General features: G+C 43.5%; 1 protein-coding gene across 3 annotated transcripts; it reads right to left on the minus strand.

The window, feature by feature from the left end:
* Window positions 1–1007: 1007 nt before the first annotated feature.
* LOC107179118 lies at window positions 1008–11026 on the minus strand. Of its 3 annotated transcripts, none has more exons than XR_006219985.1 (2): window positions 10956–11026; window positions 1008–1795 (listed from the first exon to the last, which is right to left on the minus strand). XR_006219985.1 is itself a non-coding variant. In XM_015535152.2 (2 exons), exons 1-2 carry the CDS (start codon window positions 3241–3243, stop codon window positions 1769–1771), a joined length of 1245 nt encoding a protein of 414 aa, XP_015390638.2. In that variant the 5' UTR covers window positions 3244–3444; the 3' UTR covers window positions 1008–1768. The 3 variants fall into 3 exon arrangements, 1 of the variants encoding a protein (XP_015390638.2); XM_015535152.2 differs by lacking the exon at window positions 10956–11026 and adding an exon at window positions 2026–3444; XR_006219986.1 differs by lacking the exon at window positions 1008–1795 and adding an exon at window positions 3587–3967 and having other exon boundaries at window positions 10956–11008.
* Between the last annotated feature and the right edge of the window lie 3819 nt (window positions 11027–14845).

The raw sequence follows: 14845 nt of genomic DNA on the forward strand, positions 1-14845 counted from the left end.
TTCCTGACACTCAGCCCTACTCCCTGTGGCACAGCGATAGGCTGTTAATAAGCACCATCCCCCACGCTCCAGGAAAGCCACATGGTCCTTACCAGCAACAGACTGGAGTGCCGCCGTAACCTGCGGAGGTTTAAATGATTTTAGTTTCGTTCCCCCATTGTTCACATAACCCTGCTCTATCTAACCATTCTTTTGCTAGAGAACAAAACCGTGGGTCTTCCCAGCTGAGAATTTCCATGTGCCGGTTTGAGTTTCCTTGTGGAAACAGAAATGGCGTCTCATGCATCCTGCCAACTTTGCCAATTTTGTTCTGAATAAATGTAGTTCCTGATCGCTGCACTTTCTGTTTCATAGAGGAAGGCTTTATTAATTATAAGAAAGAGGGAATTTAAGGAATTAAGTGATTCTAGTAAACACAGAGAGGGAGAGAAGTAGAGAGATGAACAAAGAAGGGTTAATACTGTCACAGGATTCTTTACCTCAAAACCTGGGGTTCATGTCTCCGCACTTCAAAGAATGAAGAGGTGGACACAGAAAAAAATGAGCAGCAGACAAAAGTTTATTAGAGTAGAAGATCAGAAATTAAGAATAGTATTGATGGGGTTTTGGAGTGGTGGGGGTTCAGAGCTGATGGCCAAGAAAGAATTCTTGAAGACATCTTTGGTGCACAAAAGGTGACTTTATTAAAGCATGGGGACAGGACCGGTGGGCAGAAAGAGCTGCATTAGGGTTGTGAAGAGTGACTGGTTTTATACTATGGAGTTGGGGGAGGTAAAGTCAAGAGGAAGTTTCTTAAAGGAATTTCCATATGCTAAAGACTCACAGATTACTGGAGGCCTAGCTATTGTCAAGCTAAGGTTGTTATTCCTGTCTAGCAAAGCATTAACATTAAGACAGTAGGGAGTTCCTGGACATCAGGCTATTGATAAGATTGTCTTTTTCTTGTAATTGTACTAAGATATTTGTAAACTGATGGAGACTCTATCAGTTTAATCACTTGTTTTCTGTCCTTTCCTTTGTTCTTGGGCAGCCAGGAGTGCCTGAGGAATAGCACGCATCCCACCTTGAGTGGGGGGTGTGCCAGCTTGGGCCTGGCCCTCAGTTTGCCTTGTGCTCCCTCATCAGTATGAAAGCCCTCTTTGCTGAGAGGGGGCATTCGAAGGTGAATGCCTGAGACAATAGGCAAGGGTCTTTGTTTTATAAAGTTCTGCTCGACCCGCTTTGTTCCTTCTCAAGTTGTAGCCTTACTGGCCGGATAACTCTAGGTGCTGGGTTGTCCGTTCCTGATTGGCTCCACTCCATTGTGTGAGGAGTCAGACTATGGTCACATTGTCCCTCATATGATGTAAGTTTTATGGTATACTTATTTTAGTTAGGTATTTTGATGGTCAAATTCCTGAGAGGAACCTGAGGGGAGTAGGTGGTGTTTTACATTCTTAAGAGGAGCCCTATGCCTGAGAGGATTTGCTGTGGTCAGAGCTCCCAGCATTGTTACAAAATATGTGTTTTTCCCACCCAGGGGCCTCAGATTCTAACTTTTCCCTCTCTGCCTATTTTAACCTATCTTTTCCCTATCATATTCCCCCTCTGAACACGTGACTCCTAACTGCCATTAGGAACTGGGACGACGACCAATCTTAACTGCTTCCTGCTGAAGGGGGGCGATGACAGGGGAAGGGCAGTAGGGCAGGTTCAGAGGTCGATCCAGATGTCTAAAATAATGGAAGGGTGTTTGGAACCTCTGGGCTAGCAAAATTTCTTGGATGTCTTATTTTTCTGGCATATGCGACAGCATCTACAAATGACATATAAAAAGACTATCAGACCAACAAGCATCAATATTCCAAATGCAATGCCTCCCAGGGAAGAAGCCACACCATAGGAAAGAAAGATGCATTGTAGCCACCCAAAATATCTCTGGCATGTCTGGTCATATTGTTTTATGAATTTAACAATAGTTTTTTTTCCTCCCTCTTCCATATTTGTTTCAATCTTGTGATATTGTTGATTAGAATAATTAAGCACCTGAATTAGTTCACGGCCCTCAATCCTCAATTCCTCCTTTGGCCATCCGGTTTCCATAGGAACAACTCCATGAGGCATATTTAATTCTATTTCAAGGAAAGATTGATCTTTGATATCCAGATTACTGTAAGTCTTGTTACTCTTTTGTAAATGTATTCGACCAACGGTTCCAGTGTTGCACCATACTCCAGTATGATTTAGTACATGATACATATGCTCACAAGTAAAGCTCTCTGTGTCAGCTATTTCCCCTTGTTTACCTTCCCAGCAAAACTTCCCTCTACCCATGTACCAAATGCTATTGGTTATTGGGGTAGAGACGAGGGGCCAGACCTGAGTGAAATCAGGGTTCCATTTTTGTTGAGGGCACAGCCAGATTTTATTTCTCTCTTCACAGTTTGAAAGCGATATGGCAGCCCAAGCTGACTCATTTGGCATTACAGCCCATCGACTCCCCACTGGCAAAATCCTTGTCTGATTTAATATAGTCCCTATGCCTGCAAGCTGAACTATTGGATATGAATTAGCATGGTCCATCCGGGGCACATGTGCCTTTAAAAAGCAACGCCTCAAGTTACAGCTCCCATTAATAATCTTCCATAACTTGGGGCTTCCATACATGGGCCATAATTTTTGAGTTTCCACTTCAGCATTCATTAGAGTAGGCCATCGTCTCATAGCCACCTCAGATTCCATCTGCTTTAACATGGTGAGCAATCCTTTCTGGGTTAGAACACATGCCCTTTCCCAGGTTTGAGTTTGGAAATGTCTTTGTAGGGTTTCTCTGGTCTTACTTATCCACCCTACTATGGCCTCATTTTCTTTTAAAAGAACTTCCCATCCTTTACCTTCTTCTTGAAACAAAGTTCCTTCAACATGCCCTATTTTTGATAAGGAATCCTTTTCTAAATTGTGTTGTTCTTCATTGGCAGCAAATTCCGCCTGCCCCAATATACGTAATCCTGTTCCTAGCCGTCCTATAAGGTCTTTTTTCATTATCTTTTTGTTTTCTGGCCAGTATTGTTGTATCCACCATAGGTGTTGTTTCCGTTGTAAATCTAAGGAGTGGGAACAATTGGGATAGTAAGTATCAACCCAAAACCTCTGGGTGTCCCAAGTTAGACTTAACAAAATCCAGGAGACTCCCAGGTAGGCGGTGGTTTGGGTTTGCCACAAAGGTTCCCAAAGCCTTCCGGGTCTAACTGTGATGTTTTCCATGGGCACTTGGGTCCACCATTGGACCTTTAAGAATAATGTGTTATTAGCCTTCCAGCCGCATTGGCAGGGCAGGAGACTATTGGGACAAGCAGTACTATGGCATGTCACACATCCAGCCGCAATATCTCGGTCTTCATAACCTGGGACCTTTTTAATTTCTTTATCATCTATATCTATGGCAATACAATGTATCTTTTTATTTGAGTTATATAATTCCCTTCCAGTTTCATTATTGGGCAAAATTTCAGTCCAATATTTATGACTTTGGTTTAATTTTATAAATAAGTAACCTGAAAAAGGTTGGCCCTTAGGTAAATTAAGGGTATGGCTGTTATCCCAATGCCAAATTGTAAAATTGCCATATTCCAAGTCATATTTTAAAACACGGTCTCCCTCTATAAAAGTTAGGTTAGCTGCCTCAACCAAAGGGGTCCCGTCGTTCAACCCTAATAGTGGTGGGGTCGGTGGAATACAAACAGGATGTGTTTCTGAACCCCATAGGCATATTATTATTATTTTCCAATATATTGCATTACTTATCTTCATTCTGTGGTGTCCTTTTTTTCAAGATCAATATAAGGCTTTCTCCTGCTTCACAAGTCTACTAGGGCTCTGTGTTGTCCTGTTCTGATGGAAGAAACCACAGCTTAACTCCAGAGTGAAGAATCCAGGATAGCAGTAGGAGTTGCCAAGATTACCATATGTGGCCCCTTCCACACTGGTTCTAGAGATGGGGACAAAGAAAGAAGGGTTTTCATGAATACTTGATTTCCTGGATTATATAGAGGAGACTGGTCATCCTGGAGTTGACATGCAGATAATTCCTGAAGAATCTGTTGGAATTTAGCCAAAGGAATTATCTAGTTCATCAAATCAAATACTTCTTTATCGGCCAGCAAGTCATTAACAAGAAAAGGTCTTCCATAAAGAACTTCAAAAAGGCTTAGGCTTTTTTGGTAGGGGTATTTCTAATCTGAAGCATAGCAATAGGAAATAGAATATCCAGTTCTTAATTGTTTCTTGGGCCAGTTTTCTAAGATGCTTTCATTGGTCTTTTCTACCTTCCCCAAGAACTGTGGCCTCCAGGCACAGTGCAGATGATAATCGATACCCAGAGCCCTAGATACCCCCTCAGTTACCAAGGATTTAACGAGGGACCATTATGGCTTTGAAGGGATCTAGGGAGTCCAAACAGGAATAATTTCATTTATTAGTGCCTGAACCACCTCGGAGGCTTTTTCAGTCCTGCAAGGAAAGGCTTTGACCCAATGTGTATGTGTGAAGGTATCTACCCATACCAAAAGATATTTATATCCTTGTGTTTTTGGCATATGTGTGAAATCTATTTGCCAATCCTCCCCGGGATCATTTCCAATTCTTAGAAACCCTATTGGAGCCTGCAGGAGAAAGGGGGTTATTTCTTTGGCAGATTTTGCAGGTTTAATAATATATTCAATAGTCTTATCTAAATTCCTTCCTGTAAAAACTTTTTGAGCCATTTGTAGGATTTCATCCCTACCTAGATGGAAGGTATAGTGTAGAGTTTCTAAAACCTTCCACTGGTTGGTGGCCGGTAAATGAAGTCTGCCGTCATCTGCCTGTAACCACCCTGTAGGCTGGGGAGTGTAACCCTGTTCTGATGCCTGTTGTTTTTCTTCTGTCGAGTAGTGGGGCTTTTCTTGAGTTGTAGAACCATCCCACACAAGGGAGGCAACAGTGGGGCTAACTTGAGATCTGGCTGCCAATTTTGCTGCGTCATCAGCCAGTGTGTTTCCCCCTGATAGCTCATCCATTCCTTTTTGGTGTCCTTTACAATGTATTACTGCTACCTCTAAGGGCTGGTGAACGGCATATAAAAGTCTGGTAATTTCCTGGTGATACTTGATAGGAGGCCCTGAAGCTGTTAAAAAATGTCTCTCCTTCCTTGACATGCCAATGGCATGTAAGACTAAGGAGGCATACTTAGAGTCAGTATAAATGTTAACTCTCTTATCTTTGCTCAACTCTAGGGCTGTAATAAGAGCAACTAATTTGGCCAGCTGAGCACTCGTTTCTGATGGCAGGGCATCACTTACCAGAGTTTTATGAAGAGTCACCACTACATACCCAGCTTTTCTGGAGCCTTGCTCAACAAAAGAACTCCCATCTGTGTATAGGGTCCATTCTGGGTTTTCTATAGGAGTTTCCCTTCAATTCTCTTGGACAGCATAAGTTTGGGGTATGATTTGTTGTATTAGCTCCATACCTTCCTCTGGCAGGAAGGCTGCTGGGTTCAGAGAGGAGCAGGTCTTTATATGCACAGCAGGCCCCTCCAGCAGGAGTGCCTGATACCATAGAAGGCAGCTCTCTATGAGCTGATGGCTGCTGTCCACCTATTATCCATCCCTGGATATTATGTGGGGCATATACGGTAAGGTCTTGCCCAAGGGTTAGTTTTGTAGTTTCAGGAATTAAGAGGACAACAGCCACGGCGGCTCTGAGACATACAGACCAGCCACAAGCTACCAGATCAAGTTCTTTGCTAAGACACCCCACTGGTTGCTGTACTGGGCCTCCTTTCTGGGTCAAAATGCCCAAGGTTACCCCCTTTCTCTCTGTAACATATAAATTATAAGAATTTCCAATGGGAAGGCTGAAGGTTGGGGGTGCCCAACAAAGCCAGCCTAAGTTTTCTAACTAAAAGCTTGTTTTGACTCACCTATACCAGCAAGTGAATATTTGCTGCCTGTGTGTTCTTGATTAGTTGGTAAGGAGTGAGCTATCTCTCCATATCCTGATATCCGTAAGCGGCAATAACCGGTAATACTTAAAACCCTCTCAGTTGTCTAAGAGTTTTCAGAAGGGAGTATGAGACAATAGACTGAATTCTGTCTTAACCTAGTCTTCTCGCGCTTTCCAAAAGGATTAATCCTAGATATTTAGCAGAGGTCTCATACAGTTGGGGCTTTTGTTGGGAGACTTTATAGCCTCTTTCTGCTAGAAAATTTAAGAGGGCCTTGGTACCAGCCTGTATACTTGGTTCAGAAAGGGCACAAAGCAAGAGATCATTCACATATTGCAGCGAGGTGCAATAATCAGCTGAAAATTCCAAAAGATCACATGTTAAGGCCTGTCCAAATAGACGTGGACTATTTAGAAAGTCCTGAGGCAACATTGTCCAAGTTAATCGTGAAGCCGGATTGATAGGATCCTCAAAGGCAAACAAGAATTGAGAATCAGGATATATTGGACTACAGAAGAAAGCATCTTTTAAATCTAAGACTGTAAACCATTTCATAGCTGGTGGAATCTGGGCCAACAAGGTATAGGGGTTTGGAACCATGCAGACGGGGGCTGATGGGGACCACTGCTTCATTAATGATGGGTAGATCTTGCATTAGCCTCCATTCCCCATTAGGCTGTTCCCAATATTGGAGTATTACAGGGGCTGTTACATTTCTTTAAAAGTCTCTGTTTGTTTAGGGTTTCTATAATTTTTATTAGCCCCCTTTCAGCATCTGTTTGAGAGGATACTGCTTCTGGCATGGAAAAGAAGTGGGATCCTTAAGGTGTGTTTGGACAGGTATTGTGGTTAAGGCTTGGCCTGCTTCTCCTTGTATAGCCCATACTCATGAATCAATATCAACTTCCATCAGCTGTTTATCTCACCTGGATCCAGCAGCAGTATAGTCCCTAATTCAGTCATAATGTCCCTTCCTAGCAAGGGAGGGGGCTCTCTGGCATTATCAAAAAAGAATGTGAAAAAATGAAGTCTCCCTAGAGTGGCTAAAATGAACAGCTCAGGAGACTACAGATGGTGGCGAGGATGTGGAGAAACGGGAACCCTCTTGCACTGTTGGTGGGAATGCAAACTGGTGCAGCTGCTCTGGAAAACAGTGTGGAGGTTCCTCAAAAAACTAAAAATAGAGCTACCCTATGACCCAGCAATAGCACTACTAGGAATTTGCCTGAGGGATACGGGAGTACTGATGCATAGGGGCACTTGTACCCCAATGTTTATAGCAGCACTTTCAACAATAGTCAAATTATGGAAAGAGCCTAAATGTCCATCAACTGACGAATGGATAAAGATATGGTTTATATACACAATGGAATACTACTTGGCAATGAGAAAGAATGAAATCATGCCATTTGTAGCAATGTGGATGGAACTGGAGAGTGTTATGCTAAGTGAAATAAGTCAGTCAGAGAAGGAGAGATATCATATGTTTTCACTCCTATGTGGATCTTGAGAAACTTAACAGAAGACCATGGGGGAGGGGAAGGGGGAAAAATAGTCACAAACAGAGAGGGAGGAAGGCAAACCACAGGAGACTCTTAAATACAGAGAACTGAGGGTGGATGGGGGGTGGGGGAGAGGGGAAAGTGGGAGATGGGCATTGAGGAGGGCACTTGTTGGGATGAGCACTGGGTGTTGATGTAAATCAATTTGACAACAAATTATATTAAAAAAAATCAAGTCTCCCCGTATGCACCCCAGTGGCTGGGAGAAAATTTAGTCATAAGGTTTCCAGAGACATCTCTAATCATTACACTGTGTTTGGATAGTTGGCCGGTTTTGGAAAGAAGGACAGAAAATGTGGCTCCAGTGTCAAGAAAGAAATCAACTGGTTTCCCTTCTTTTTCCAGAGTTATCCAAGGCTCTGGGTTTCTGATAGGTAGCTGGTTTGGGGGGAGCCACCCTAAAGAGGCCCTATTCCCTCAGTCCCTTTCAGGGACATTGGTTATCTGAGCCCTCACAGATTGAGGTCCCTGGGGGCATTCAGATCTCCAGTGATTGTCTCCATACAAGGGGCAGAGCTGACAGGGATTCAACTTCGGTTGTCCAGAGCACTGAAGGGCCACATAAATGGCACTTGGTGCCAGGACCTTGGGAAGTCTGGTCTGACATAGTACCTAAGGCTGCAACTAAGGCCTCAGATTTTTTCTTAAGCCTCCTTCCTGTTCCATATTCTCCTCTTGATCTTGGTTGTAATATATCCAATTGGCAGTTCTTAAGAGCTCCTCCAGGGTCCCTTCTGGGCCAACAGCCAATTTTCGTAGCTTCCTTCAAATATCGGGGACTGATTGAGTGACAAATTTGTCCTTTAGAATCATCTCAGCCTCAGAGGTATTAGGGGAGATAGCCGTCTATTTAATGAGAGCTTTTCTTAACCTTTCCAGGGAGGCCACCAGGTTTTAATCCTGTGTAAAATAATGGCTAATTTAGGGTAATTTAAGGGTTTACCCTTTGTTCTTTTTAATCCTTCCCAAATGCAGGCTTAGAAATGGCAGTGACACCATTCCCCAATGGGATTATCATAGTCCCAGTTAGGATCTTGGGATGAGACTGCCTGAACTCCAGTAGGGGACTGGAAGTTCCCTATATAGGACCTCCAGTCCCATGATAATTAATGAGTTGCTCATCCCCATATCTGTCAGCTGCTGCCAGAAACCCATGTTTCTCTCTTTCATTATGAGTCTGATTCCACAGAAGCATTATATCTTTCCAGGTTTATTCAGAAACATACATAATATTCTGAAAAGCCTCTATATACTTACCTGGATCATCAGAAAACTTATGTAGTATCCCCTTTTATCTGTCTTAAATTTTGTAATGAAAAAGGTACTTGTATCTTATCATAGTGGTGCCTCCCTGAGTCCCTCCTTCTGGCACTCCAGCTTCTTGTAGAGGAAACATGCCTGTTACATTACGGGGACGGCCTGGGTAAAGTGGGCAGCAGGGAGCAGAAGTGCATGTTTTTAAGTCTGGATATATAGATCGAGAACCTGAGGAGGAGGAGGTGGGGGTGGAAGGCTTCCCTTCCTCCATCTCTAGGTCTGCTTTGGGTACTGGCAAGGTGCCCTTGATTATTTCCCCTCCTGATTGCTGGACTTTGGAAAGGGTTGCCAGTAAGTCAGGATTAACCTTACATTGCTTGCACATATCTCTATTTTTTCTTAAGGCCCAAAAACACTGAACATAGGAGAATTCTCCCTATTTCCCCTCACGTTTGCACAACAAGTCCAATTGTAAGATAGTATTATATTGATATTTCCCTCCAGCGGCCAGGTTTCCACCTCCAATTTGTATTGGGGCCAAGCCCCAGTGCAAAAGAAGATGAGTCGCTTTTTCTTCAGGATTTGTGGATCAAAATCATTCTAATTTTTCAGAATGCATCCCAAAGGAGTATTGACCTTGGTTGGAGAATTACCCATCTATAGGAAAAAGAGGAAAAGGCATCCCTTATGTCAGTTTCCTACAGCTGGCTAGGCGAAACCTCATCTCCTGACCCCAATTGGCCAAGAGAAACCTCATCTCCTGGCCCTGCATTTTGGCTGGCTATGCGACTGGCAGCCAAAAGCCCTGTCAGTCTCACAAGGTGCTGGGATTTGTCTCTCTTACTCAGATTTGACCCTACCTCTGAGAGCTGACCTTGTCTTCCCCACTTTCTCCTACCCCTCTGTTTCTGGCCTGTGGGACTTTGGGGGTATCGACTGAGACCAAGTAAGACCCCCCTGGTTGTAAAAGGTAGCACTAATTTTATTTTGGCCCAATGGTAATTTACGTTTTGATCATAATAAAACTGTTCCTCTTTATATTTCAAAAGGCTGGTGAAAACTATTTTTTGTAAGGATAAAATCAGCCATTGAGGGGAGCTAGAAGAGCCAACGTTGGGGGCTAGTCTCCTGCCTTTTTCAGCAATGCCCACATAAATATGTTCCAGCCATGTGGGTATCCATTTTAAAGTATCTAGGTTGAGGGCATCTGGGTAGCTCAGTCGGTTAAGCACCTGACTCTTGATTTCAGCTCAGGTCATGATCTCACAGTTTGTGACTTCAAGCCCCACATCGGGCTCCATGTTGACAGTGCAGAGCCTGCTTGGGATTCTCTCTCTCCTCCTTTCTCTCTCTGCCCCTCCCCCACATACTTTCTTTCTCTGACTAAATAAAAAAGTTTAAAAAAAATATCTAGATCGGTACAAGTCACTTACACTGGGCTAAGTGTAGCACAATGGCTCCCATGTACCCAGTAAAAGCCCTTCAGATGCCATAGTCCTCTGTCCTTCATATGGCACAGACACCCGTTCCTCCACCTGGCAGAAACAACACAAATGTGGAGCATCTGGAGGTCAGCAGCGAGGACATCACTGTTGTTTTCCTAGGCTTTGGATCAAAGGAGGAGCAATTTCAACCAGGGCTTGAGCAAAACAACTCAAAAGGGAGTGCTCTCCTGCCCTTTTGGTTAAAATCACAGTTCTTCCCATTTTTCTTTTCCAAGACCATGAAGAACAAGAAGGGGTACTGTATATTCTCTTCTATATTTCCGTCAAACACACAGTGAATCCAGCATCCTGCAATTGATGCTAAAACACAAATTAGAGCCAGAAAGAGGAGAATTCCTCTGATTACCCAAATGGGTGGTCAGGGATCAGGTTCTACCGACAGCCTTCAGGCGTCCATCGGAGAGTAGACTTGGTCAGGACCCTTCAGTTGCTGTTTGGCCTCCCCTGAGTCTGTGCATCTAGGGGTCATTCTCGAAAGAAATAACCATACGTTCCCAACTATGCTGGGGGATCAGCTGGGAGGAGACCCAAGGAGCCTGTCACCTGAGATTTGAGAATGGCAGCCATACTATTTGCTTTTATCTGGCTGACAGGTGCCCATTGTTTGGTTTGAGAGTTGTATTTAGGATAGAAAGAAAAGAGGGGGTGCGGCTGTTCTCTACTTACAGTTAGAAGACGTTGATATCCCAGATGAGCCCCCAAAGTAATGTTGCAGGATTCTTTACCTCAATACCCAGGGTTCGTTGTCTCACTGCTTTGAAGAATGAAGAGGTGGGCACAAAATGAGCAGCAGGCAAAAGTTTAGTAGAGTATAAGCTTAGAAAGTAAGAACAGTATGAAAGCTCTCTTTGCAGAGAGGGGGCATTGAAGGTGAATGCCCGAGACAATAGGCAAGGGTCTTGGTTTTAGAAGGTTCTGGTCAGCCCCCCTTCCCTTCCTGCTCTTCCTTCTCAGGTCCTACTCTTACTGGCTTGATCACTCCAGGGGCTGGGTTGTCCATTCCTGATAGGCTGGACTCCATTGCGTGAGGATCCTGACTAAGGTCATACTGTGCCTTGTATAACATAAATTTTTATTGTTTACTTATTTTAGTTAGGTATTTTGATTGTCAAATTCCTGAGGGGAACCTAGAGGGAGTAGGGGTGGTGTCTGTTACATTCTTAAGAGGAACCTTATGTTTGAGGGGTGGTTTGCTGTGATCAGAGCTCCCAGCATTGTTCCAAAATATGTGTTTTTCCCCACCCAGGGACCTCGGGTTCTAACCTTTCCCTCTCTGCCTATTTTAACCTTTCTTTCCTCTGTCATAATACATCAAATCGGGTACTCACAACATCCAGCCTCCTAGCTGGGGAAGCTCCGCGGTGAAGAGCCTGGTTGGAGTTCCGATTGAGGATCCTGGGTGAAGCATCCTCCCCTCAGGTGAGGCTTCCAACTAACTATACCCGCCAGGGCAATATATACACTACCCATGTGTGATCTATGGTTAGTCATTAAGTTTGCCCCAGTGCAGTCTTGAGCAAGCTGGTTGTTTCTCTGTTTCTCTTATTATATTGCACAATCTTAGGAGCCTGGGTGTCTGCATATTTCTCTTCTCTCCCTGATCCACTCCAGGGGCCAGCCTGGTCTGGCTCAAGGAGGTGAGGCAAATTATTCCCTCTTGGCATCAGGAACAGAAGGGCCAATTCTGATCCCGAGGCCAGATGTGAAGCACAAGCCAAGTAAGCACCACCCTGCCCCATGATTGTGTGCGTGCAGCTCTGGGCAGAAATGCATGACAAGTCACACAGACAAGTTCTACACAGAACACTATCCCAGAGGATTGTTAATACTAAATGAGGCACTGCCCAGAAGATGCTACGCATGTAGGAAGTGATTGAGAGAGGTGGTCCTCTCCTTTCACAGCATGCTCTGATGCTCCTTGGATAGTCCCCTTTCATAGATCCTTCTTAATTATCCAAAATGATTTAATTCTGATATGCTCTGGAGGCCAAATTCCTTCTTCCCAGGACACTTTAGTCTTTTCCCTTAAGGCCTTCAACTAATTGGATAAGGCCCACCACATAATGGAAAATTATCTGCTTTACTCAAAGTTTACTGAATTAAATGTTAATCACATATACCAAATACCTTCACAACAACAACTAGAATGGAATTTTACCATGGTACCATGGTCTAGCCAAGTTAACACATAAAATTAATCATCACAGTGAGCTAATATTTATCATGTAAGGACTTCTCTCCTTTGTAGAGTCCATGATAATCGTCTTTCTCCAACTCTCCTCAGTCATATACCTATTCTGTGTTGGCATTACCAGTGAGAGGTTTGGCCTCTTAGCCAGGGAAAGGAGTGGGGGGTTAGGAGATAGGATTGGATACTCTTAGTTCCTAGTCCCCTGCCACAAAATCCTTGCCCCTTGTCAGGCATTCTAGTCTGGATAAGGGGCCTTGACTGGGCTTTGGAGGAGTGCAGAAGGAATGGGACTGGACTTAGCAGCCTTCCTGGTATGGATGGGAGTGATGTGATGTAGCTGAAGAAACTTGGCTGGGAATGAACTGGCCAGAAGAAACACCAGGGAAGGCAGGATGATGAGGCTTATTAATGCAAAGTACTTCTTGTGGGGGTCGGGGGTCTCAGAGTGGTAGATAGCCCATGTAAGGTGTTGGTGGCCCTGGGATACCAGACCAAAAAAATTTTTAACAGTTTTAAGTTGACATGGAATCAACTACACACATTTAAAGATTATAATTCAATATATCGGATACATGTATGTACTCATGAAACCATCACACAATCAAGAAAGTAAACACATCCACCACTACCCAAAGTCTCTTCTTTGGTAATCTCTCTTACCCCTTGTCTCTGCACTGACCCTCCCCATCCCCAGGCAACCACTGATCTCCTTCCTGTCCCTATTGATTTGTTTGCATTTCCCAGAACTTTATATTAATGGAAACATACAGTATGGACCTTTTTTTTTGTTTTGTTTTGTCTAGCTTCTGTCATCAGCATCATTATTTGGATTCATTCATGTTGTTCTATGTGTGTCAAGAATTCATTCTTCTTCTTCTTTTTAAAAAATTTTTAAATGTTTACTTATTTTTGTGAGAGAGAGAGAGTGCATGAGTGGAGGAAGGCAGAGAGAGAGGGAGACACAGAATCCCAAGCCAGATCCAGGCTCCGAGCTGTCAGCACAGAGCCTGACATGGGGCTCCAACTCACAAACCATGAGATCGTGACCTGAGCCAAAGTTGGATACTTAACTGACTGAGCCACCCAGGCGCACCAAGAATTCATTCTTCTTTACAGCTGTATTGTATTGGATTGTATGGATATACCACAGTTTGTTTATCCATTTACTTGTTGATGGACAGTCGACTAGCCTGATATATTACCACCACTTGCTAGTGGGGAAATGTGATAATAGGATTTAGTGCGGAGGTTGCAAATTGGTGACCCCTGTGCCAAATGCAGCTCCTGCACTTGTTTGGTTTGGTCTGTCTGCTGTCTTTTAAATATTGAACTGGTTAATACAAATGTTGGGGGATTTCACATGCAAATCCAGATTTTCAACTTGGAGAATTGTCAGGTCTAATAACTGGGCCCCCATTCCAGCAATATGACAGCAATCTCTGGAGCTATGACAGATTGCCTCCTTTACACTGGGCATGTATTCTTTGGGTTGCCACTAAATTCTTCAATTCTCTTGGCTCCATGATCTCACTGAAGCTGGAAGTTCCTGGCTTGCAGTTAAGTGCAACAGTCAGAAAGTCTTGGGTTCAAATTGCTCTGTCACTTATTAGCTATTTGATCATGGCCAAGTTAACCTCTCTGAGCTCCAGTTTCCTCATCAGTAAATGAGATTAATAACAGAACCAGCCTCAGGGTAGTGAGACTTGAATACATGTGAATTATTTAGCATGCAATAAGTGCTCAGTAAATGATATTTAATATTCTTGTCATATTATGGTTGCAAAGTAGATGGCAGGGCAGTATAGTGGATATGACACTAGACTAGATTTCTGGTCCGAGCTCTGCTACCACCCAGCTGTGTAGCTGTGGGCTTTGGTTGCCCCATTTGTTATATAAAGCAGTGGGGGCTCAGTTAGCATGTGCCAAGTCACAAGTTTCGGAAAGTGACTGCTTTCCGAACTGCTTTAAATTCCAAACTGCTTTAAATAATAAAAAATGAATTTATCGATGTATGCAACACAAACCGCTAGAGGTACGTGTAGCTTCAGGTGAAGTTTGATCCAGCAGTTCCAAAAAATCATTTGTTTCATCTCTCTGCCTTGATTTCTGTGGTATGATGTTCATCTGTAGATTGGTTTCTCTGTAGGTTACAAAATGATTGCCTGTATGTGCTAGGGCTATGTGCTTATTTATTCATATCCAACAGGGAAGAGTGACTTTGTTTCATTCTTTTCAGCAATAACTCTAAAATTCATGCAGTTTGCATTGGCTGAGGTCTTAAGCTACCCCTGAACAAGTTGCTATGGCCAGGGGCATGGGAGAAAATGATTGGCTTAGTATAGGTCAAGTGTTCCATTTCTAGAAC

Source organism: Panthera tigris, chromosome A1 (assembly GCF_018350195.1).
Source record: "Panthera tigris isolate Pti1 chromosome A1, P.tigris_Pti1_mat1.1, whole genome shotgun sequence".
NCBI lineage: Eukaryota > Metazoa > Chordata > Mammalia > Carnivora > Felidae > Panthera > Panthera tigris.